The sequence below is a fragment of the Magnolia sinica genome, chromosome 19, assembly GCF_029962835.1.
Source record: "Magnolia sinica isolate HGM2019 chromosome 19, MsV1, whole genome shotgun sequence".
NCBI classification, from domain to species: Eukaryota; Viridiplantae; Streptophyta; class Magnoliopsida; order Magnoliales; family Magnoliaceae; genus Magnolia; species Magnolia sinica.
In genome coordinates, this window is record NC_080591.1 from 45,711,658 (window position 1) to 45,737,803 (window position 26,146).

Sequence of the window (26,146 nt, forward strand, 5' to 3'; positions counted from 1 at the left end):
AGCCCTCATGTTGCCTCTCTCTCTCTATCTGACGTCCCCTATTCAAGCATACCCTCTTCTCCACGTTTGGAACTCTTTTTATAACTTTTGGAGTGGTGGAAATCGGATTTGGGAAGCTATCGCACGCGCAGCGAAAGCCTTTTCGCAGCCAAGTTCGGGGCTTCATAACTCTCGCGTTCCTTGCATTATTTCTGTAAAATCAGCGTCTCTTGGAAGTGTTTTGGCTGGCCTACACGATGGACGAGCTTGAATCTGCCATATGATCAAAGATGGTGGGCCACAACTGCCTGGAAAATCCGATCTCGCGGACGTGCATAGCCTTTCGCACGTCCGGCGCTGACGTGATCGGTGGGCCCCACAGAGGTATTTTCAGGAAAATCCACCCCGACCATTAGATTCAGGACGAAATTTCAGTCAAGAATGGGTGGTTTTGAACGTCCATTGACGCGGCCCAGAGAAGAAATCACCTCAAAAATCGTTTTGAACGTCGCAGGACCGCCTGTTTGTGGCCTCTGTATCGCGCACATGTGCATGCATGGGTGTAAAATCTCAGCAAGGTTTTGTAGTAGTCGAGGCCCTCTACACGATGGACGGTTTGGATTTCCTACTGGGACAATGTGTGGGGCCCACTAGCGTCCGCAAAAACGGACACCGTCCGTCCGTCTCGCCACATGAAACGGCAGTTGCCGTATTTGAGAAGGAGACGCGGGTCAGCAGCGCTGACCCGCTTTACGTGGATTCGGTGCGGCTCGCGGCAGTTGTGTACCTTATGTACACGCTGTATATACGGGGCCCACTGTAATGTATATGAAAGATCTGATCCATCCATTTGTTTCCTCGTCTTATTTAAACCGCCGAAACCAAAGTTGAGACAGTTCCAGATATCAGGTGGGCCCAGAATCAACGGTTTATGGGCTGATCTGTCAGTTGGGGCACTTCTATAGTGATCCGAGGGCTGAAATTTGATATGTATGGTTAATTTATGGCCCTCAGGCCATGTATGAAGTTTTGATCCAATCAGATGGCGAGAACTATGTGATCTTGCATTTTTCACCAATTTTGGGCCTCTTTAACGTAAATAATTTGATTTCCTCGGATCCCTGGTGTGTAATTCCATCGATCTTGGTCCCCTGGAGTCCGTCCCTTACCTTGGGTGTCATCAGAGCGTCAAATCCATGGTTTAAGCACCCTTTTTCAGTTCATGCTTGTAAATACACTCTGCATCACAAATACGATTAAATCAGGCTATTAAACGGTATCAATGATTGTAAATCCATGCAATAACTGGGTCTGATATGCAATATTTGACCCTCAACACAAGCATATCATCAACGCATAATAGCAGAACTAAGAAATTACCATCTGAGAACTTGTGCTGAACATACAGTAGTCCGACTCCGTTCTGTCATACCCATGCTTCAACATAAACGAGTCAAACTTCTTGTACCATTGTCGTAGAGCTTGTTTCAGCCCATACAAGCTCTTCCTCAGCCTACACACCATATGCTCATTACCTTTGACTTCGAACCTCTTTGGTTGGTACATGTAGATCTCGTCTTCTAGGTCACCATGGAGAAAGATAGTTTTAACATCTAACTACTCTATCTCCAGATCCATGCTAGCTGCCAACCTAAGCAACACCCATATGGATGTCATCTTCACCACTGGTGAGAAATCTCCTCAAAGTCTATGCCTTTCCTCTGACCGAACCCTTTCACTACAAGTTTGGCCTTGAACCTCGTCTGTGAATTCTTCTGCTCAAACTTCTTTCTAAACACTCACTTGTTGCTTAAAGCTTTCTTGCCCTTAAGGAGTTTCACCATGTCATAGGTGTGGTTTTTATGCAAGGATTTCATCTCCTCTTACATAGCTTTCAACCACTCCCCCTTATGCTCGTCGGCTAAGGCCTCAGAATAGTCTTCTGGCTCTCCCCCATCAGTCAGCATAATGTACTCATGCGGCGAGTACCTCTTGGATGACTGTCTATCCCTAGATGACCTCCTCACCTGTGGCTCAACAGGTGGATCAAGTGGGGGCTGCTCCCCCGGTCCATCTTCTCTAGGAACTCCCTCGTCCTCTAGACCTTGTTGTACTCCCTCGTCATCAGGCACCACGGGAGGAATAACCAGATCCATGTCCTCCAGCTCACCTGAACTAGGTTGGTTCTTTTCTAGCTTACCAATGTCTTCGATACACTGATCTTTAAAGAATACCACATCTCTGCTCCTGACGAGCTTCTTCTCGGTCGGATCCCACAATCTGTAACTGAATTTTTCATTACCGTACCCCAAGAATACACATTGCCTAATCTTCATATCGAGCTTGGACTTCTCGTCCTTTGGTACATGAATGGATGCCCTGCATCCAAACACCCTAAGATGACTGTACGATGAATCCTGTCAAGTCCACACCTTCTCAGGTACTTCTCCATTCAATGGGGCTGATGGAGACCTGTTTATTAAATACACCGTCATGTGCATTGCTTCTCCCTAGAATGTCTTGGGCAACTCGCATGTGTAACATGCATTTGATTCTCTCTAGAATGGTGTGATTCATTCGCTCAGCCACACCATTATGCTGGGGGGTCTTGGGAACCGTTTGTTCATGCCGTATACTCAGGGACTTGCAGTATTCATGAAAGTCGCCAATATATTCACCACCATTGTTAATGCGGATGTACTTCAATGATCTACCTGTCTCTCTCTCGACCATCGCATGAAATAATTTAAACACACCAAAAATCTCATCCTTAGATTTCAAAGCATAAACTTAAACCCTCCTAGATGCATCATCTATAAAAATAACAAAATACAATGCCCCACCTAAGGTTTTTGTCCTCATAGGACCACAAACATCAGAATAAACCAAATCTAATGCATGCACTTTATTAACATGAGAAGTAGTTTTAACGAGTGAAACTCTATACTATTTCCCTGATAAATAATCAAGACAGGTTTTGAGAGGTGTACCTGTCACGTCTGGAAGGAGCCGCTTTCTCGCTAGTAGCTGAAGCCCTTTTTCACTCATGTGGCATAAACGCCTGTGCCACATGTCAATAGCTGAATCTTCCGCTGCATTCAAACCACCCTTGCACACACTGACACTTGCCTTGTAAAGGGTGCAACACTTCTTTCGTCTAGTTATGATCAACGAACCCTTGATGAGCTTCCAGCGCCCACCAACAAACTGACTTTTATAGCCATCATCATCCGACCTTCCCATCGACATCAAGATGAGGCGAAGGTCTAGGATATGCCTCATATCCCTGAGAACCAATGTGCAGCCCACATCGGTCTTCACATAAATATCATCGACTCCTACGATCTTCGATATGCCAGAGTTTTCTATCTTCACGGTCCCATAGTCACCTGACTTGTAGTTTTTGAAAAAGTCCCTACGTGGAGTCGCATGAAACGAGGCTCCCGAGTCTATCACCCAGTCGGCGTCTTGACTGTAGCCGTGAGACATATATCATGATCTGCTGAAAGAATAACTACAACGTCGCCATTTGAAGCGACCGCTTGAATTTGATTCATCTTCCTTCTCCTTATTTTTTCCTTTCTTACCGTTCTTCTTACCACGACATTCATGCTTGTAGTGGCCCTTCTTGCTACAATTCCAGCAATCAATATCTTTTCTGTTACTCCACTTGCCTCTTGATTTATCTCAGGCCTTCACGCCCTTCCGATTTTTTCCTCTCCTCCGTTCCTGTGTCAAAAGGACCTCTTGCTGAGTAGACCCTTGAGACTTCTTCTTTGTCTCCTCATTGAAAAGACAGTTAGTAACCTGTTCCATGTATATCTTTCTGTCTAGTATGAAGTTGCTTAGAGACACTACCAATGTTTCCCAACTGTCAGGCAATGAACTAAGCAATAACAAAGCCTGCAATTCATTATCTAGGACCATCTTCATAGCGGAGAGCTGGTTCACTATATTGTTGACCCCATTTATATGTTTGACCAGAGAACCACCATCCTTGAACTTGAGATTCACAAGTCGTCTTATCAGGAAGATTTTATTACCGGCTGTCTTCCTCTCATACAACCCTTCCAATCTTAGCCATAGGCTAACGGCTGAGGTTTTCGTAGACATGTGGTGGAATACGGATCGTCCAACCATTGTCTAATAAACCCCACCGCCTTTCGGTTCATCTTCTTCCAATCATCATCAGACATATCCTTGCATTTTGCTGATGTGCCTAAAATTAGAGAATATAAGTCATTGAAATAAAGCAAGTCCTCCATCTTAGCCTTCCATATGGTCCAGTTAGAACTATTGAGGCTGATCATCCTTAATGAGTCACCTTCCATAATTCAAAACTGATCATACCCGTTCAATAAGCTTATCTCTGATATCACTTTGTTGAGGGCCTTGCACAAAACCTTAGGATCTAGCTTCCCAAAACAAATCAGAATTATGGAATAATAATGCAATGAACTAAATCAAAACATAATCCATACCACACTAGGGATTTTTACGTGAAAAACCCTCAAAGAGGTAAAAACCACGGGACCTCGTCCAGATCAACAATCCACTATAAAGCAGAACGTTACAACTGATTACAAGCACACACCACTTGGATCAAACCTTCTTCACTTACGAAGAGTGGATAAACAATAAGAGAAACAAAGAAGACGGAGAGATCTCACTGATTACGAGGACGTGGAAGCGCTGAGATATGGTAGATCACTTCTACGAGTATAGCCTCCCTTCCACAAGCTTCCTCTCTCTCTTCCTCTCTCTCTCTCTCACCTTTTGATAGCCCCAAGCCCTCTTAGAGTACCTTTAGGAAACCCTAGAAAACCTTGGAATACACTCCAATCTCGCATACATCCCTTTATATAAGAATAGAAAGAGGTAGAATCTAAATAAGAAACAAAATCTACAAAATCTGGGTTTCCGCAATCGCATCTGCGGAGCTCTTCGATGATATCGACGATCTTTTGATGATAGCCTTCAATATCATCGATGGCCCTTCAATGATATCGAAACAGGACAAAAAATTGTCCAGCGACCAGGGGTGAAAAATCCAACAATTATCAACGTTATCGAAGGTCTCTCGATGACGGCCTTTGATATCATCTAAAGTCTATCAATGATATTGAAAGGACTAAAAAATTGTCTAGCGACTAGCGATAAAAAATCTAGCAATTATCGATGATATCGAAACTGATTTGGTTTCATCGAACCCAACAATGAGGAGAAAATCCCCATCAGAAAGGTCTAGCAGATGAAAGTTCCAGATCGCCGGATGCATGGAAGGAGAGGCCTCCGCAAGCAAATTGTACATTTATGGGGCTATGGACTGAAAAGGCATCGTGATCATGTATGGTACAGCGTGGACGGTTGTAATCAGAGTCATCGTCAATGCTTACCAGCGACATCACCCCAGAACACAAACATGAGAGACCTTCGTTCAACGAGGCGGACTCTATCCCATTGTCCAATGAACCCTTTTACCTTCATCTAGAGTCTTGCGTACAGTTGTTTGCCCGTTAAATGTATCTGGACCGTCCGTACAATGGGAACTTTTGTAGATGGCACCCAAGAGAAGAGTCAATCCAAAACAGCGTTCTTGAGTAAGCCTTTTTGTGGCGATCAAAACACGGCGGACATAAAGAACAGATCCAACTGTCTAGATTCAGAAGGAAAAGCTATATAAATTGTACGTCTTGGAATTTTCAATTAGTATGTTTTCTCATGAAGGCTATCTACGTTACTGTCAATCAACTGAATGGTCCAGATTAACCAACCGTACTTCCAAATCGACAGTAGAATAACGACGAACCAAGAACAATTCTCCACACAACGAACCCAGGAAGGTACTCAATTCCGACATGTAACCAGGAATAAAAACACAAACCAGACCAGCACTCTCGTAAGCGGATTGGCTGGTGTACCACACATCAGCTATAGAGCTGGTGTAGATACGTGTCCTGCGAAGACGAGCGCCGACGCTCCTCCAGCTCCGAGTTGTACCAACGGTTCAAAGGAGATCAAAGTTACATGGGACCCACAATGATGTATTTATTATATCCACACCGTTCATCAATTTTTTGAGATCATTTTAGAGCATTAGACAAAAAATGAATCATATCCAAAGCTCAAATGGATCACACCAAAAATAGCAGTGAAGATAATGATTTTCACTGTTAAGAAAATCCGTAAGGCCCACCATAGCGATTATTTTCCATCCAATCTGTTAATAAAGTCACAAATACATAGATGAAGGGGAAAAATAAATTTCATATTGATCCGAAACTTCTATAACCCCCAAAAGGTTTTCAATGGTAGAGGTTCAATCCCCCACTGCTTTTTGCAGTGTGGTCCACTTGATAGTTATATCTATCGTATTTTTCGTCTCAACCCTTAAGACGAGCTTGCCAAATGGATGGAAGGTTTGGATATAACAATCAGACCCACAGAACTTGCTGACGTCAATACAGCAGCTATATAGCTGGTGTGAGGTACACCAGCCAATCCGCTTCCCACTCTCTCTTTCATTTCTTCCCTGGACGCCAAAACACGCTTTCGATCCTTTCTCATGGAGGAGCCTCCTCCCGACTCAGTTCGTCGCGACTGAAAGTAATCCGTCCATCGCCATCGCCATCGCCATCGCCATCGCCATAGCTGCACCTCTTTCGACTCTGTAGACAAAAAAGAACAGAAGATTTATCTCTTCTTCGTCTTCTATACCAATTAATACTCAAGAGGGACGAACAAGGAGGGATGCGAATTTCTCGGCGGAGGATCTGGACCGTCGATCACGTATGTTTCGACGTCTCAGATTCTTCATCGGCCTGAATGCGAGGAGCGGATCCGCCAAGAGGCTGCTTCATGCGAGGACCCCACGGCGGTTACAACACCGGCAGGTGGAGCCGACAGCTACGATGTTGGAGACCGTACAAGAGATCGCAGTCTACATCCATCGGTTCCACAATCTCGATCTCTTCCAGCAAGGGTACGGATCATTCATTTTCCTCTGCGAAATGTTTCATTACTTTGATACTTTTAGGTCTCGTTTGGATGCACGAGTCAGATTCAATTGGGGGCAATCAATCGTGATGAAATTTTATTGGCTGTTTCCTAATATTCATAATAATTAAGTTGCGCTCATGCTGCACTGAAGTAGCCCTCATTTTCCAAATCGAAACCAATGTAATTGCAATTTCCAACAATTGGAATTTGCTGAATGTCCACTTTATTCACTAATAGTTGCAATTCAGTTTGGTGGTGTATTCAAACGTGCTCTTATGCTTCATAGCTGAAGTGACCATCTTAATTCACCATGATAATTGAGCCCTTCATTGTGATTCTATGGGTGCGTTTTAATGTCCAACTTGAAACGGGAGCAATTGCAGTTTGGGCGTAAGTCCTGGACTGGAGTGGGGTAGCGACATTTATAAAAAATAAATTACTTTACTGAATTTGTATTAACGTTCAACCTAATTGAGCATCCAAACATGGCCATAGATAGATTTGATGATGTATTTGTTTCTTCTCTGTTGAGATTACTTGTTTTTTCTATGTTTCATTAATTCTTTATGTTGCTAAATAAATACATTTTTGTTTTCCTTTTTTTTTTTTTTTTTCATGTTCTGTTTCAAAGATGGTACCAAATAAAAATCAGTATGCGATGGGAAGACAGTAGCAATGGCTTATCACATGGGACTCCTGCAAGAGTTGTTCAATACGAAGGTATGTTTTGCAATGATTTTCTCCGGCCATGCTTGTAGCTTACTAGCTCGTACTTGTATCCTTCTACCATTTAAAAGTGCATAGAGGTTTTTTTTTTTTTTTTCTAGAACTTTTGTGTCCCAAAATACCCTTGCAAACCATTGGATATCCCAAATTTATTTTCGTGAGGTTGCAGAAGTAGGTATTTTTGCCTTGACCAATTTACCATGATATCATAGTCATAGGTGTCACGACTCAAATTTCAGGTACTTGGCGTATACTTCGGACCTGAGATCCACGTCATGACTTGTACACTAAGTGTACTTAAAATTATTAGATATGCTTACACAAATTTGCCTAGGTAGTAGTACTACTATAGATCTAAGTTTCATTCATACTCAATCACATTTCATGAATAAGAAATCGATCATTAATTCCAATAATCAGTTATTAATATAGTTAAGGACATTTCCATTCGCGGTCTTATGCAATAAAATAAATCTTGTCTGACAGACTTGAAAGAAATAATTAATAATCCACAAAATAATAATAATTAAAATGATAATCATGACTGGTTCAGGGCGGCAACTTCTTCCTCTGTTAAGTAGGGCCATGTGTCCCTTAGGTCCTATTCTGGCTTGACCACGTACCCCTTATTCTTGAGCCACTGACTCATCCTCAATTACATCTGTACGATTTTACATTAATACATGGTAATCTGGCCAGGCCCAGTGAAAAGTCCTGACATCATTCTTCACATCAAATTGGAATAGAATAACAACAATCATACACAATATAAATTCAAAAAGAAAATGCAAATGTTTACATGAATGCATCAAGTGGGAATCCGTCCACTTGCTTAAGTTGGAAACCCGTCAACCCGCATCTGCCCCTTGGCAGGCTTCCACCATTTGGTAGGCATCCGCAAGGCTCGCATCTACTACATGAGTAGGCTTCCACTAATATAGTGGGTTTCTGGTAACGATTCTACCGGGTATACCATACAGGGAGGTTGTATAAGAATTCAATGTGTTGTGAATGCAAATGATGGATGCACAGGCATAATCATGTATTGTATAGATCATTCTGATTTTCGGATTTAAATCAACAGTCCCATACTATCTAGTAATATCAGTATATCAGTTAATTCATGTCTAATTACTAATTCAGCATATAGGTTGCATCAACACAGTAAATTAGATCATTGATTATACTAACACATTAATCAAACCATATCATTATTACTATATTAATACAGAAATCGCATATTCATCCAAATCAAGTAAGAGTACATGGCAATTACATCATGGTAAGTATACAACATATCAAACAATCCATCTATTTTACTTAATGGAGGGGAAACACATTGGGATCACTCATCTTGATGCGGTAGAGATGGTTCCGTAAACCAATGGTTTGGTTTAAATTAGAATTCCCTAAAATCACATAAATAAAAATTATTTTCTAATCTAACTAGTTCACATGGTGGGGCTTATCTTTGATCAATTTAAATCCATTTAAATAACAAGATATCTTATTTAAATGAATTCATAAATTAGGAATAATATCACAAAATTAAGGTGCTGTTAGAATTAGTCCCCTTGGAATTTTTGTAGATTTGGGCTGTTTTTAGTAACGGTCCTAGAAATTGCTCTTTTCTGAAAGTTTGGACGACATTTTGTAATATTCAGAAAATTTATGCCAGAACCTATCCAATTTTGCGAAAAATTCTATTTTAGTCCTGAAATTTTGAATTTTTACGTAGTTTGTGATAATTTATACAAAAATTTGGGAATTTATCTACTTTGATAATTTAAGGTTCAATTCCGCTGAGATTGACTGAAACGCAGGCCCATTTGATGACGAGCTGATGCACTCTCTTAATCACCCAGTCCACCTGATGAGAAGCATCTCGAAAACAGCGGCTATTTCTTTCTTCCTAGATGGCCCACCAGGCCGCCAAAAGGCCCATTCTCCAAACCAAAGATTTGATTTTGCTGAGGGGGACACCATGCCAGGCTAGAAGAACATTTGTGGATCTAGGGGAGGTCCAGGACACGGTAAAAGAGGATAGGATAGTGGACCAGACCTGCTGGAAGAAGGGACAGCAGATGAAGAGGTGATCCGTGGACTCTTCATTTGACATGCAGCAGATAGATATTTGTGAGAGTCATGCCTCTTTTCCGCAGATTATCAACTATTAGAACTTTCCTTTTGGCGACCAACCATCCAAAAACCACGATCTTGGGAGGGACCTTATACTTCCAAATTTTCGCTGTGGACACTTCCTCAGAAATTCCAGACTTCCTCTTGAAACAACGGTATAGAGATTTGACGGAGAATAGCCCCTTGCTGTCTAAGGTCCAGATGAGAGAGTCTTGCTGCTGAGGATTAGGATGACACGTATCAATCTGCTGAAGGAGGGCCACATACTTTGCAACTTCCCAATCGTACAAATTTCTTTTGCATGGTGGGAGCCAGACCACACCATTACCTTGAAGAGAGTAACAATCCGCCACAGTAGCGAGGGGATTAGGAGCCAGGCTAAAAATGGCAGGAAAAGCATCTTTAAGAGCCTGTGATCCCACCCAGATGTCCTCCCAAAACCGCACTCTGTCTCCTTTTCCTATAGAGAATCCTATATGTCTTGACACCTGAGACTGAGAGAGAAGCACACCACGCCAGATAACAGAAGTGTTATAGGAAGAAACCCTTTTAGTCCACCATCCTTCAGGAGAATGCCCGTACTTGCTTTTAATTAACCTGTTCCATAGAGCCCCATTATCGGATCCGAGTCTCCACCACCACTTACCAAGGAGAGCCTGATTCATGGCTTTGAGATCTCTTACACCTGCCCCTCCTGCTTGAAATTGTTGACAGACTTCTTACCAGCCTACCAGATGAAATTTCTTCCTGTCCTCACTTCCTTGCCATAGGAAATCGCATTTGAGCCTTTCGAGCGTAGAGATGATCTTCGCCTGACATTTAAATAGGGACATATAATATAGGGGAAGATTTGAAAGTGCTGCTTTGATCAAAGTGAGCTGCCCCCGTAAAGAAAGATACCTGCACTTCCACCTCGCAAGATACGATTCAAACCGGTCAATAACTTTGTCCCAAAGTGCCACAGGAGGCTTGCCAATACAGAGGGGAAGGCCGACGAAGAAAGTGGGGAGGGAGCCTGACGCACAGCTGAAGAAATCAACAAATTTTTTGGTGGACTAATCTTTCGGGGTGTAGGGCGCTGTGCTTACTGCGGGTTCCCTTTTTTTTTTTCTTGCTTTCTTGTCTATTTTTCCTTCTGGTTGTATCTGGGGGTTTTAGTTCGCTATCTCGGCGGACTGGTTCTTCCCCTCTTGGCTTCTTAATGAATTCTCGTTTTATTGCCTCTCAAAAAAAAGATAATTTAAGGTTCAAATCATCTTTAATGGATGGATCAAGGCCAAACATTAATCGGCACTTGATCAATTTCAAGGGACAACCAATGATTTTCTTGATCAAATCATCCATACATTAATTTATTACAATTTCTAATGATCACAGTGATTGGTTAATATTGCCCACTAGATGGTCAGATCGATCATCAAATCTGGATGTCATCATCATCTGATATTCAGATTTTAATAGTCGGTCCAAATCAAGTTAGATCTCAACCATCCAATGGTTCCACATAATAAATCAACATATGATTCATTATCTACCGTTTCTTGAGATTGATGCGGCCCATCCAATGGTCCGATCGGTTTGGAATATAGGATTTTAATTAATTTTATTCTTAAGAATATGATGAACGGTGATGATTTAATCATACGTTTCAGATTATGTCATATAATTCTGGGCCAAGTTATAGCTTGCTCAGAGAATTACTCTTCTGGTATTAATTCAATTTCCTTAAATTAAGGGAATAATCTTAGTAAATATATGATCGGTATGGTCTATTGAGGTGTCAACTGGGTTTGATTCTTAAAATTATTACATGATCGAGTCTTAGAAAACCCGTGAACTGTATAGATCATATCGATTGCTGTCCATCATGGAAAAATCCCACCTTTTGCACATCAGCCATAAAGCCATGTACATCAGTGTACCTTTCCACATGGATTAGTTAGACGTACACAATGGATGCTTGATTGATCAAATTCGTCCAATGTGTAGATCAATGCCGAATGAAACTACTACAGAAAGAAAACAAAGAAAAATCATTATACTAACCTGAATAGATGAATTCCAAAAACCTCTCCCACTTTCTCTCTCATTTTTTTTTTCTACAAATTTTTTTCTTTGGTTCTTTGAGTATTAGTAGGACTCTTGCTCTCACATGCTCCCTCTTTAAGAGAGATGGGTCGTTGAGAGACTACGAGATACGAGGGAGAGTTTGGATAATGAGAGATAAGATGAGATTGATGGATTTCTCTCTCACTCAAAATTCAAATTAAAAATTAAAATTTTTATTTTATTATTATTTTTTAAAATACGGGCATTACAATAGGGGTGGGCCTACAACTAGCCAAGCATCACGTCAGGGAGAATGTGCATCAGATCAATATCGTCCATCAGGTGCACTGCCTCATGTCCACCTTGGAAACCAAAAATTGGGTGGGTTCAAAACTCAAATAGCCCATTCTTTAGTTGTGTATAGGGCCCACCATGGTTTATATATGCCATCCAATCCATACATGTGACTCCTCTCCTAGATGAAGGTACTCTACAAAAAACCATGCTATTCTGAAACTCATGTCAACCACACATTGTGATGTTAGAGGTTTTAAGCAGATTTTTTACTATTTCCTATGGTGGCCACCTAAGTTTTGGACTAATGTGATGTTCGGGATCAAGGCCTAACATGAGGTGGCGCGCCTGATGGACAAGGTGGATCTCAGCCACATCAATGAATATTCATGACCCCCTATGACTATGCTTAGCCACACAAGTGTTTTTGTTGGTCAATAGGAAGTTTGCTAAGCACAATGTACACGGCAATTGATGTACACGCTCCCACATGTGATAATGTCGAACATGAGTGAGATCCTATCCGTATGTATAAAAGGTCCCACCATGTAAATCCCCTAGTCAAGAAAATAGGCTGTTCCTCTCATTGGGTAGACTACATTTTATTTAAAACCTGCCCAAAGATTTTCAACAATCTATTCCTCATATAAAATTTTGCCAATATTATAGCATGAAAAGCCTAAAATTTGTGCTGGAATGTCAATATAGTGGTTTCATCCTATGGATGGCTTTGATCTCACACTTATTTGCCACTTGACACATGTGGAGTGTAGATGGCAAGCCTCGTTCACGCATGTGGGCTACAAAATTAGAAAGAGAAAAACTTTGGTACTCTATAGAGTGTGATGGATGATATGCATGCATGTAGAAATTACTTAGAAATTGCATATGCGGCATACAGTTAATTCGAATTAAACTATCCACATTATCAATAACAGTTTAGATGTGTCATGAACTAAAATTATTATGGGATTATCTAACTGTCAGATTGGTGGACATTTATTGGACGGTGAAAAAAATAAAATCCAATGGTCTTATTTCAACAAACAAGTTCCATGAATAAAAGGCTAGGGTGTTGATCAACCAATCTGATTTTTGGACTGTAACTTGGCGACAATAGTTTCCACAATTCAGTTGGTTTAATTTGAGTAAATGCATGTGAGGTGTGCCATTTCTAAGCTCCTACGTATTAAATTTCATAGACAGCTAGAGTACTAAATAATAACTCCTTTGCTAGTAATAGGCCATTGCCTTCCTAAGGGTGGTTTCTCAACAAGTCCTTGTGGAAGGGTTAAGGATTTACTTGGTGTGAGATATCACATTGTTGGAGGAACCTTGATGCTGCTTCAACAAAAAATCATTGACAAGGCCAATGCATGGGTGAAGGATTTAGTTTACCGATCCCCCTGCATCCTACCAGCAGGAGTACGAGTGCTTTTAGATGCACTGATGAGGGCATCCGAGCACCTACACGAGTTTACTGAAGGAGGAGGAGAGCTGAGGCCCCAACCCCAGCTTCATTATGGTCGGATGATCATTACATGGGGTCTAGTGGACCCAATTCGAGTTCTTAGCCTCGTTAAAGACCGCACATGCATGTTTGAGCATCTTTGAAGACCCCACACTGGGAAGATGCATGTGGGCTGCTTATTTGGAGTTGATTGATACATCTTTGGACTATTGGGACATCACCTAGCTTGACCTAGACCACATACGGACATTACAAACGTTAGACCATGTAGTTGGATATCTTGGACACATCAGTTTGGTGATCCAAACCATTAGATATGTTTAGAGACTCGAGTTTAGGTGTACGGACACTCTAGTATGCACATTCGAGCCATGGACATGTTGGACCATATTCACCTAGGCTGTTAATCACGTGTGGACGTACCTGTTGCATGTTGGAGATCATTGTCGTGCCGTCTGGCACATTTTTATTTTTGCTTTATTTTCAATTCTATTTTAGGTTATTAGAGATTTATGTTTTGATCTTGACCGTTGATAGATTCGGATGGTTAGGATTAGTTTTAGACTAGGGGTTTGCTTAGGTTTTCTCATATATACTTGTTTGAGACTTGAGAATTATTGATGTCGAGTGAAATTTCTCTACATTGCTTCTTTTGAGAAAAAAAAAAAAAAAACTTCATGTGAATGGAATTTGGTATGAAGCCATTGGAGTGATTTCAAGTTATCTTTCTTATTCCTATTAAGGTTTTTCTTTCTTCTCTCTCAAGCCCTTCTTTCTTCCATTGAATATTTTCTCTTTTCTCAAAATCTAACTCTACCATCATCAACCCAACGCATCACTGACTAAACCAACATAGCCCCACCACACTGTCCGCATGATTGTACGGACGTGCCCGTACACTACACGGACCTGTCCGTATAGCCGAACGGTCTCCCCTCATTGATCATTTCTCTTCTTCTCTATTTTATAAAACCCTAACCCTAACCCTAGCCTTTTATAAAATCCTAAATTCCCAATTTCTTAATTTTCAAACCCAAACCCTAATCCATTCAAACCCTAGCATAGCGCAAGTGAATCCTCGAATCTATAACGAATCCTATGCTAGATGGAAGTTCTACCTTCCATTGTGCTATGTTTGATCAATAGACTTGAGGATCTATTTTGCGGGATTGTGATGCGGTCTTGAACTTGATCTTAATTGAATATTTGATTTATTTATTTTTTAAATTTTGGTAGATTTGCTTTATTTTATGTGTTGATTTACTTTGGTAATCCATTAATTAATTTATTTGTATAATCCTAGTTTAGGCCATTTGTCCTGCATCAAGTCTTGGTATGAGAGCCTAGGTTAGCATAGGGTTTAGTGAGTCCATTGCATTAGAGTCTAGAGTTTTCATGTTGTCGTGTTTAGAGTTAACAACTTTTTCCATCTTCATTACATTGCGTTTTGGGAATTTAGTTGTCAACCCTTTCCAATTAGCATGCCCAATTTATGCGCACCCATAGCAGTTGTGGTTTTGGTCTATGCCTCACAATGAATTTGGAACAGCCTGCCGAGACTATCAATACCATCAATAACCGTCTTGCAGCCATCGAGGCCCAAGGTAGAACCACCAGTAGCCAATTGGCAACCCTCCGGAATGTGACCAATACTCGCATGATTGAGTTGGAAACTTCCCTCCATGCAGGCCGTGAAAATTTGGAAGATGACCAATTCCAGGCGGGAGGTCAAGGTGGAGGACGTGAGAGGGCATGGCTGAGGTGTTGGTTGTGGTGGAGGGCGTACCCCACCGCCCCTTGGAGAGTACCAAACCCACCCTGATCCCAATGAGCGAGTGATGAAGAGCATAAAGATCGTGGCCCCGAGTTCTGACGGTCACTTGGACCCAAAGGCATTAATTGATTTGCTTGCAAACATGGATCATTATTTTGAGTGGTATGATATGTCTGATAGCAATTAGGAGAGGTTCGCTAAGATGAAGTTGGAAGGGCCAAGCCAAACTGTGTTGGACGAATGTTAAGCAGAAGATTGAGAGGTTTGGTGAAGATCCAACATCACAATGGACTGAGATGAAAGAGATCTGAAAGAAAAAGTATCTCCCCCTCTCTTACCACCAGAGGCTTGTGGATCAATGATAGTCCCTCCTTAGGGATTTATGCATGCGGTTGATTACATCTCAAAATTTGATGAGTATATGATGTGATGTAACATTAGAAAGGACTCGTTAGTGACCCTTTCTCGCTTTAGAATGGGCCTCCGACCCGAGCTTAAGCGTGAGCTCATTCCTCATGACGTCGGCACCTTAGAGCATACATATCAAGTGGTGTAAGAACTCGAGTGATATTTGAAACCGCAATTTGTGAGGCGATTCAACTCATGCGATTCCAATGTCAAGGCCACTCTCCAAGGAGCTAAGCCTAATTTTGGGAGTTATTCTAAAGCCTCAACTGGCACTTTGTGTAACAATTGAGATGTGAAAGGTAAAGGTTTAGGAAGTACTAACTCGAGGGGAGGTGAGCAAGCACAGTGTTACGACTGCCAAGGGTACAACCATTTCGTATACCCATTCTACGAAAGAGCGAAATAAGGCCCTCATGATTGGTGAGTTGGATGGGGATAATCAGGGCGATTATAAAGAAGTCTATGAGCCCGAAGTTGGTGCTAGTGATGAAGAAGTCGGGGTTGCGTTACTTACAATTGTTAGATGCACCCTGGCCCAGGCCAAAGAAAGTGATGATGGGGCGCAAGAATTCAATTTTCCATACTTACACAAGTGTGTTGACAAAAACTGTAAAGTAATAATTGATAGTGGTAGTTACACTAATGTGGTCTCTGCTAGTACTGTATCTCATTTGGGTTTTCATGGGGACATCATGAGCACGCCCCTCACCCTACGCACATATTCAAGGAGGAGGCGAGCCCCCACTTTCGATCTGGATTGATGACATCTTTGGAGGGCCTCATAGTTAGGGGCTGCATTATGGGGCTTTGGAGTGGACCCGATCATCACATAGATTCTACCATCGGATCTCATGATCGTGGCCCACTACTTTAGATGATCTAGGATTTTGAGTTTTGATTACTTTTGTTATTAGAAACTTCATGAACGGTTTTGATTACTTAGTATTTATTTGCTTTAAGTTTTAGTATTAGTGTGCGCACATGGCGCAATGGTAAAATTGTCTTTTGGGTTTTACGGTTTTCTTATAAATAAAGCAACCCCATATAGGTATTGGTATGAAGTTTATGAATAAAATTTCTGCCTTTTCTTCCTCTCTCTCTTTGGGTTGAAGAATCAAATTGGTTGCGAAACCCTCCCTTTCTCAAAGGGCTAACTATCGTGGTGTGAAGCCACACCCATCCCAAATCACCCCCACCTCTTTACACCCCACATCCATAATCTTCTACATCCTTTCCATCTTTAGATTCACCCTCTCTCGTACCCAAGTTCTCTTCTACAGTAGGGCATAAGCAGATTTCAGATTTTGGCCTATCTGAGGGGCTGAAACTTCGGCGGAGTACTACGCACAAACTGTGCATCGGATCGATATGAAATTTGACATGGAGGCAGTCCTACCTTGGTCGATTCTAGCCTAGAAGTCAGTTTCTGACTTTGTGGGCTCCACACACGTGCGGACGGTTGGACACGTACGTGTGCCCAAGGCCATCTGCTATCCAACGCATGTGATTCATCTCAAGTTCTGTTTTCCTCTATTTTCCTTCTCTTTAGACCTAAATCAAACACCTTAATTCAGATCCCTAACCCTAAGAGTCCCAAATCCTAATTATTCCCAATTTTTGAATCCTAGATTTTCCCCCAAATTGAAACTTGGTGAATCTCTTGAATTGGGGAACAATCCTTTGCAAGAATGGATGACTCTAACAATCCTTGCGGTTTGTTTGGTTTATAATTTTAATTTGATCCAGCCCTAAAATTATGTAGGCTTGGACTCCCGTAGATTCTCCCTTTTGAATATTTGATCGTATGTAGGATGTGGAATTTTGTGATTGTTTAAAATTGGTATAATCTAAAGCTTGAGCTCTTGCATGTCATATTTAATTTCATGTCCTGCATCAAATTTGGTATCAGAGAACAAGGTTTTCATTGGGGAATACAATGCATGATTTGGGGTTAGTTCATATATATATAATATATATATATATATATATATATATATATATATATATATATATATATATATATATATATATATATTTATATGCTCCACACCCATTTATTTAGGGCTGTTTAGAGGTCCATAATTCATGATATAGGCTGCTGAAATTTCTGTTATCAGAAAGTTAGCAATTCACATTGCTGAATATTCTGTTATCCATTTATTTTGATAGAGCTATATTGCTGGATTTTTATAGAGTTGCGTAATTTCGTTCATATAGCGTCCTATAAGTTCATTTAATGTCATTAGGGTGCATATAATGGAGTCTAGGTGCATATAGTTGTATCTTAGGACCCCTTGAGTTGTGTAGTGCATGCCCGCACGTACTGGACGCGGCTTTGGTCTGCACTCCATCATGAACACTGAGTAACTTACTGAGTCTCTTAGGAGAATAACCCAAAAGTTGGACGCCATGGATGCAAGCAACAAAGCATCTTCGCAACAGGTTAATAATCGTTTGGACCAATTAGATGCATGCGTCCATCAAGTTGAAACCTCCCCCCGAGCAAACACCACCATTGGTGAAGATACCCAATCTCAGGCAGGTGGTTAGGAGGATAGACAAAGGAATGAGAGTGGCCAAGGAAATGGTCGTGGGCGCACACCCGTGCACCCACCCCGTGAGGGGCATCGTGATCATTATGACCTAGATGCGCAACTCCTCAATGGAGTTAGGGTAGATGCCCCTACGTTTAATGGCCAATTGGATCCTAAGGCTTTTTTAGATTGCTTGGCGGATATGGACCACTACTTTGAGTGGTACGACATGTCAGATGCTCGTCGAGTCCGATTTACCAAGATGAAGCTTGTGGGCCAAGCAAAGAGGTTTTGGACTACTGTGGAACGAAAGAAAGAAAGGTTGAGGGAACCCCCAATAGTCCATTGGGAATAAATGAAAGAAATTCTAAAAAAGAAGTACCTCCCTTTCTCTTATCACTTTTGGTTGAAGATTGACAATCTCTTCGACAAGGTTCCATGAGTGTGACCGAGTAAATCGAGAAGTTCGAAGAGTACTTGACCCGGTGTGAGGTTGCGGAGGATCCTGTACTTACTCTTGCTCGATTTAAGACGGGCCTCCGTTCTGACATTAGGAGAGAGTTGCTTGCCAAAGACATGGATACTCTTGAACATATGTATCAAGTGGTGTTGGAGGTCGAGCAATACCTTAAGGCATTTATGGGAAGGCGGTTTGAGTCCCGTGATTCTGGCGCTAAGGCCAACCCTTCTGGGGCTAAGCCTAGCACTAGATATCAATACAAGCCTTCTAGTAGTTCTCAGACTAGGCCGAATGATGATAAGGATAAAGGAGTTGTTGGGTCTAGCTCGTGTAGAAGTGATGCGACTAGATGTTTTAGATGTTAGGGGTATGGTCATTTTGCTCACTAGTGTGACATGAAAGAGGGCACCAAGGTGTTCCTTATTGATGGACAAGTAGAAGTAGTGCCCCCAGAAAGTGATGGTGAAGATGAAGAATATGAGCCAGCAGAGATCCCTAGTGATGAGGAAGAGGGAGCGTAAGAGACTGCGACACTTGCAGTTGTTCGTTGTGCCTTTGCACAAGCAAAGAATACCGACGATTGGCGCCGCAACACGATCTTCTATACCTACGCAAAATGTGGTGATAAGAGTTGCAAGATGATCGTGGATAGTGGTAGTTTTGCCAATGTGGCGTCCACTGGCACTGTGAGCCATTTGGGCTTGAAGCTTGAAGCCCATTCCCAACCTTATAGAGTGTCTTGGGTTGATGATACTTCCATTCCAGTCTCGCATCGTTGTCTTGTTCCTATTCAGTTTGGATCATATAAAGACACTCTGGTGTGATGTTGTTCCCATGGATGTTGGCCATATCATTTTGGGTAGGCCCTGGCTCTATGACAGGGATTCACCATATTTGGTCGTTCGAATGTGTGTACATTCTAGTTTGAGGGTAAGAAAGTCCAGCTAAATCCACTTCCACCCAAGAACACGACTGGAAAGGAGTCTATCACAAAGAGTGGTGTGAGCGGCTCGAAGGAAATGAAGGAATCGAAGTCCAAGTCTAAGCCTCTCCATATTCTAAATGCCAAAGACTTTGAGCGAGAGACTGAGTTGGACTCGATAGTGTACGCCCTTGTGGCTAGGGAGAGTGCACCAAAGGCTAGTGTAGAGTTACCTACTAAGGCCATTCCGGTAGTGGATGAGTTTCGTTATGTCTTTCCTGATGATCTACCGGATGAGCTTCCCCTTATGAGAGATATACAACACGCCATTGATTTAGTCCCTAGGGCGACTCTACTAAACCTCCCTCATTACAGAATGAACCCAAAGGAGCATGCAAAGTTGAAGAGGCAGGTTGACGAGCTCCTAGAAAAGGGTTTCATTTGAGAGAGCATGAGCCCGTGTGCCATGCCCGCCCTTCTTACGCCCAAGAAGGATGACATATGAAGGATGTGTTGATAGTAGGGCCATCAACAAAATCACAATCAAGTATCGGTTTCCCATACTGCGTCTTGATGACATGTTGGACATGATGACCAATGCTACTATCTTCTGAAAAATTGACCTCAAAAGTGGTTATCACCAAATCCGTATATGCCCTGGTGACAAGTGGAAGACCTTTAAGACAAACGATAGGTTATACGAGTGGCTAGTTATGCCTTTTGGGCTGACTAATGCCCCGAGTACCTTCATGCGTGTGATGACCCAAGTGTTGAGGCCCTTCATGGGGAAGTTCCTGGTTGTCTACTTTGATGATATCTTGATTTATATCATGACCAAAGAACAACACCTCAACCATTTGAGGTAGGTTTGTGGTATCCTTAGAGCTGAAAAATTGCACGCCAACCTAAAGAAGCGTGTGTTTATGTCTAGTAGTGTTATCTTCTTAGGTTTTGTTGTGTCATCTGAGGGAGTATCGGTGGATCTTGAGAAGGTCAAGGCCATCATCAATTGCCCTGAACCACGCAGTATTCACGAGGTGCGCAACTTTCACGGCTTGGCCACCTTCTATAGATGGTTAATTTGAGGCTTCAGTTCCATTATGGCTCCCATCACGGATTGCATAAAAAAAGGAGAGTTTCAATGGATGAAGGCAGCCTCGAAGGCCTTCAAGGAGATAAAGGTCAAGATGACCGAAGCTCCAGTCACGCGACTTCTCAATTTTTTGAAAATTTTTAAAGTCGCATGCGACACGTCAGGAGTCGGCATAGGAGGAGTATTTAATCAGGAAGGGCACACTGTCACCTTTTTTAGTGAGAAACTGAATGAGGCGAAATAAAAATACTCCACCTATGACAAAGAATTCTATGCGGTAGTACAATCGCTGAGCCATTGGCGTCATTATCTATTGCTGCAAGAATTCGTCTTGTTCTCAGATCACGAGGCCTTGAGATATCTGAACTCTCAGAAAAAATTAAACCCTAGGCATGCCAAGTGGGTTCAGTTCCTTCAAGCGTAAACTTTTGTGCTTAAGCACAAGGCCGATGTAGAGAATAAGCCTGCCGACGTGTTGAGCTATCGAGTCGCGTTACTTAATTCCATGAGTGTCGAAGTCACGAGGCTCGAGCGTGTTAGATAGGATTATTCTGAGTGCCCCGATTTTGGAGTTGTGTACGCATCGTTGTTAGAGAGTCCGTCAGGAGCTAGCAATGAATATTTGATATTACACGGATATTTGTTTAGGAGTGACCATTTGTGTATAGCTCGCACCTCTCTTCGCGATTTTCTTGTCTGGGAGTTATATTCAGGAGGGGTCACAGGTCATTTTAGTTGAGACAAGACCATTGCCCTAGTGGGGGATAGATTCTATTGGCCAAGCCTCAAGCGAGACGTGGCAAAAATTATAAGGCAGTGTCGTACTTGTCAACTGGCAAAGTAGAAAAAAGCAGAATACGGGGCTATACACACCTTTGCTAGTTCCATTCTCCCCTTGGCAGGACATCAGTATGGACTTTGTGCTTGGGCTTCACAAGACCATTCGAAAACACGATTCCATATTTGTTGTCGTGGACCGTTTTTCTAAAATGACCCACTTCATCCCTTGTTCAAAGACTTCTAATGCATCCCATGTTGTCAAATTGTTCTTCAGTGAGGTTGTCAAACTTCATGGGTTACCCAAAACTATAGTGTCTGACCATGATGTGCGGTTCATAAGTTATTTTTGGAAGACACTGACATATGATGAGTATTGGGCTCCAATTTTCTTCTGCCTACCACCCTCAGACTGATGGTCAAACTGATGTGGTCAACAGGAGCCTAGGAAATTTACTGAGCACACCAGGACGTGGGACACTACACTATTTATCGCCGAGTTTGCATTTAATAGTTCTGTCAATAGATCCACATGTTTAAGTCCTTTTAAAGTCGTTACTGGTTATAAACCTAGGAAACCTATTGATCTTGTCCCAATGTCTCTGTCCCATAGGCCATCAGAGTCTGCAGAGTCCTTTGCACATCATATTTATTCATTGCATCAAGAAATCAGGCAAAAGATCAATACTAGTAATGAACAGTACAAATTTTCTGCAGACCAACATAAACGATTCAAGGAATTCAATCTAGGGGACTCTGTGATGGTTTGTATCAGGCCAGAGCGGTATCCTCAGGGAGCCGTTCAGAAATTACATGCGCATAGCGCTGGACCATTCAAAATTATAAAATGAAACAGTCCTAATGCGCATATGGTAGATCTTCCACCTTCCATAGAAATTAATGCTACATTCAATGTGGAGGATCTAGCTGCATTTCAGGGGACCACTGATACATTGTCCAGCCTTTCACCTAACCATTCTGATTCCCCAGACCTTTCTCTTAACACATGGCTCCTTTCCGACCCATCTTCTCAGCCTCTTACCTCCCATACTTTCCCTTCCCACACCCAGAGAGGAGATAGAGGATATTCTAGACCATCAGATAATATTGACATTGGACGGTGGCTTTCAAAAGTTCCTTGTCAAGTGGAAGTCACGTCCAGCTTCAGATAGTACGTGACTCACTGAGGAGCTTCAGAGACTTGATCTAGACATCTTAGAGCGGTTCGAGAGTTTTATTTCGCTGGTGGCGAAACCTTCACAGCCAGGGAGAGTTGATGGGGACATCATGCGCACGCCCCCACCCTACGCACATATTCAAGGAGGCGGGCCTCACTTTCGATCTGGATCGATGATGACATCTTTGGAGGGCCTCACAGTTAGGGGCTGCGTTATGGGGCTTTGGAGTGGACCCAATTATCACATAGATTCTACCATCGGATCTGATGATCGTGGCCCACTACTTTAGATGAAATAGAATTTTGAGTTTTGATTACTTTTGTTATTAGAAACTTCATGAACGGTTTTGATTGCTTGGTATTTATTTGCTTTAAGTTTTGGTATTAGTGTGCGCACATGGCGCAAGGGTAAAATTGTCTTTTGGGGTTTAGGTTTTCTTATAAATAAAGCAACCCCATGTAGGTATTGATATGAAGTTTATGAATAAAATTCCTGCGTTTTCTTCCTCTTTTATCTCTTTGGGTTGAAGAATCAAATTGGGTGCGAAGCCCTCCCTTCCTTGAAGGGCTAACTACCGTGGTGTGAAGCCACACTTGTTCCAAATCACCCCCACCTCTTTACACCCCACATCCATCATCTTCTACATCCTTTCATCTCCAAATTCACCCTCTCTCATACCCCAAGTTCTCTTCTACAGCAGGGCACAAGCATATTTCAGATTCTGGGCCATCTGAGGGGCTGAAACTTCGGCGGAGTACTACGCATAAACCGTGCATCGGATCGACACGAAATTTGGCATGGAGGCAGTCCTACCCTAGCCGATCCTAGCCTAGAAATCAGTTTCTGACTTTGTGGACCCCACACACGTGCGGACGGTTGGACACACGTGCTCCCAGGGCCATCTGCTGTCCAGCGCATGTGATTCATCTCAGGTTTTGTTTTCCTCTATTTTCTTTCTCTTTAGACTTGAATCAAACCCCTTAATCCGATCCCTAACCCTAAGAGTCTCAAATCCTATTTATTCCCAATTTTCGAACCCTAGATTTTCCCCAAAATTGAAACTTGGTGAATCTCTTGAATTAGGGAATAATCCTTTGCAAGAATGGATGACTTTAACAATCCTTTGGGTTTGTTACGTTTATAATTTTAATTTGATCTAGCCTTAAAATTGTGTAGGCTTGGACCCCCATAGATTCCCCTTTTTGAATATTTGATCGTATATAGGATGTGAAGTTCTGTGATTGTTTAAAATTGGTATAATCTAAAGCTTGAGCTCTTGTATGTCATATGTAATTTCATGTCCTGCATCAGGTTTGAAGCCCATCCCTCAGTTTTATGGGCTGATGCGTCCTCGATGCTTGTTTCTTAGCGGTGTCTTGTTCCCATTCAATTTTCTTTCTACAAAGACACGTTGTGGTGTGATGTTTCGCCTATGCATGTAGGTCCCATCATTTTGGGCCATGTTTCTGAATGTCGGTTTCGGTCGGCATATCGGTCTGGCAGAAAAATAATATGATACGGTGTCGAGTATCGGTATTGGGGCCGTATTGGTCAATTTTTTTAAAGCAAAAGAAAAAAAGAAGAAGGAGAAGAAGAAGAAAAATTATTAGAAAAATAGGAAAAATTGAGACATCCAAGAATCTATCATTTTTGTTGTTGTTGTGTTTAAACCATGTATTTGATGGTGTATTGGGCCATTCTTAGATGAAAATGTTGTCTGTCGATTTGAGTTGTTGAAGGTCAACTAAATGGGCCTTAATTGAACACAAATCAAATATGATTTGGTGAACAATGGCCCATTACATTGGAAATACAACAAAAGGAAGATGAAAATATCAAAAAGAAAGTGAAGGTTTACAATTCTTTCCGATTTTTCCCATAATGGTTCACTTTGCTTTGATTTGTCGCATCTCATTCAAATCATTTGTTTTGACCCCAAAATAGTCTAGATATAGCCTAAAATGAGTTTTTAAGATTTTTCCATGGTTTAAGTGAAAAGAAGAAGAGACATGAGTAAATTTTTGAAAAAAATATATTCAAAATTGGAGTTTTATGTGCGTATCAGCTTGTATCGGCCTTATTGGCCTTGTATTGGTGCTGATACGGGCCGATATGGACTGATACAGGTTAGTTTTCTCATAGTAGGCCGATACGACCTCGTATCACATATCTGCTTGCACCGATATGGATACGATACAAGTGTATCAGGTTCATATACATATTTTGTGCAGACCTTGGTTGTATGATCGTGATGTGACACTATTTGATCGTTCGAATACGTGTTCTTTTATTTACGAAGGTAAGAGGATCAGGTTAAATCCTCCTCAGCTCAAAAGTGCCCCGAACAAGGAGGACGTAAAGAAGGGTGACTTGAAAGATGTGAAAAAGCCTAAACCTAAGTCTCTCCACATAATAAACGCCTAAGAGTATGAAAGAGAGTCTAGAGCTTATTCGATGGTGTATGCCCTCATGGTGAGAGAGGTTATCTCCGAGGTTAGCATAAAGTTGGAGATCACGTGTGGACGTAATGGGCACCACTGTCACCTTTATGATACGGGTTGTAACGGCTGTTACGGCCCCTGTAACGGCCGTTACGGTCTCTTTTTTTATTGAAGAAAAAACCTGAACAACCTGTATCTGCCTCATAATGTTGAAAAAAAAGAAGTCTAAAAAACTTGTATCTGCTCCGTAACAGATTATTACGGGGTTGTTATGGCCTTTATAGGGGGACATAATAGGCCGTTAACGGCGGTTACAGGTTCCATAATGGGTGTTACGGCCGTTACGACCCCGTAACATGTAACGGTTGCCACCGTAACCTCTATGTAACGGCCTTTATGGCCCCATAACGGCCTTTACAACATACCATGATAATGACATCTTAGTGGGATGATGCAGCTCCAGATTTAGGATCTGATGATATCATGGGGGTTTGGAGGATCGATGATGTGGACCACAGTTTCTCTACGCAGCCTTTCAGGATCAAATATGCAAGGCAGGATGTTCTTCTGTCTGTGATGATCTCATTTAATCTTGCTTTACAACAGCATGAGGTAGATAATCTCTCTCTCTCTCTCTCTCTCTCTCTCTCTCTCATCTGCAACATATTTAGCAGTTTTATAATGTGACCTGCTATGGGAATTTTTAGTAGTTAGTGTTAACACAAGTCCAGCATCCATGATTTTTTCAAATACCTGAAATTTTACTATTTGCCTCTGATGATTCTATATTATTGTAGCTTGTCTATTGAGCATTGACATATACTTACATTTCCAGGGCCCATCAACATCTGCAGTGATATTGAAATTTGAGCTTTTGTATGCTCCAATTTTAGAGAATGGGT

At 41.8% G+C, this 26,146-nt stretch overlaps 1 protein-coding gene across 1 annotated transcript in view; it reads left to right on the top strand.

The window, feature by feature from the left end:
• Positions 1–6,474: 6,474 nt before the first annotated feature.
• The window catches only part of LOC131235214 (uncharacterized), a 73,194-nt gene continuing 53,522 nt past the window's right edge, over positions 6,475–26,146 (top strand). The window contains exons 1-4 of the mRNA XM_058232359.1: positions 6,475–6,961; positions 7,610–7,698; positions 25,702–25,856; positions 26,080–26,144. Coding sequence (XP_058088342.1) covers positions 6,771–6,961; positions 7,610–7,698; positions 25,702–25,856; positions 26,080–26,144 — 500 coding nt within the window. The 5' untranslated portion in view covers positions 6,475–6,770. The remainder of the gene's footprint in view (positions 6,962–7,609; positions 7,699–25,701; positions 25,857–26,079; positions 26,145–26,146) is intronic.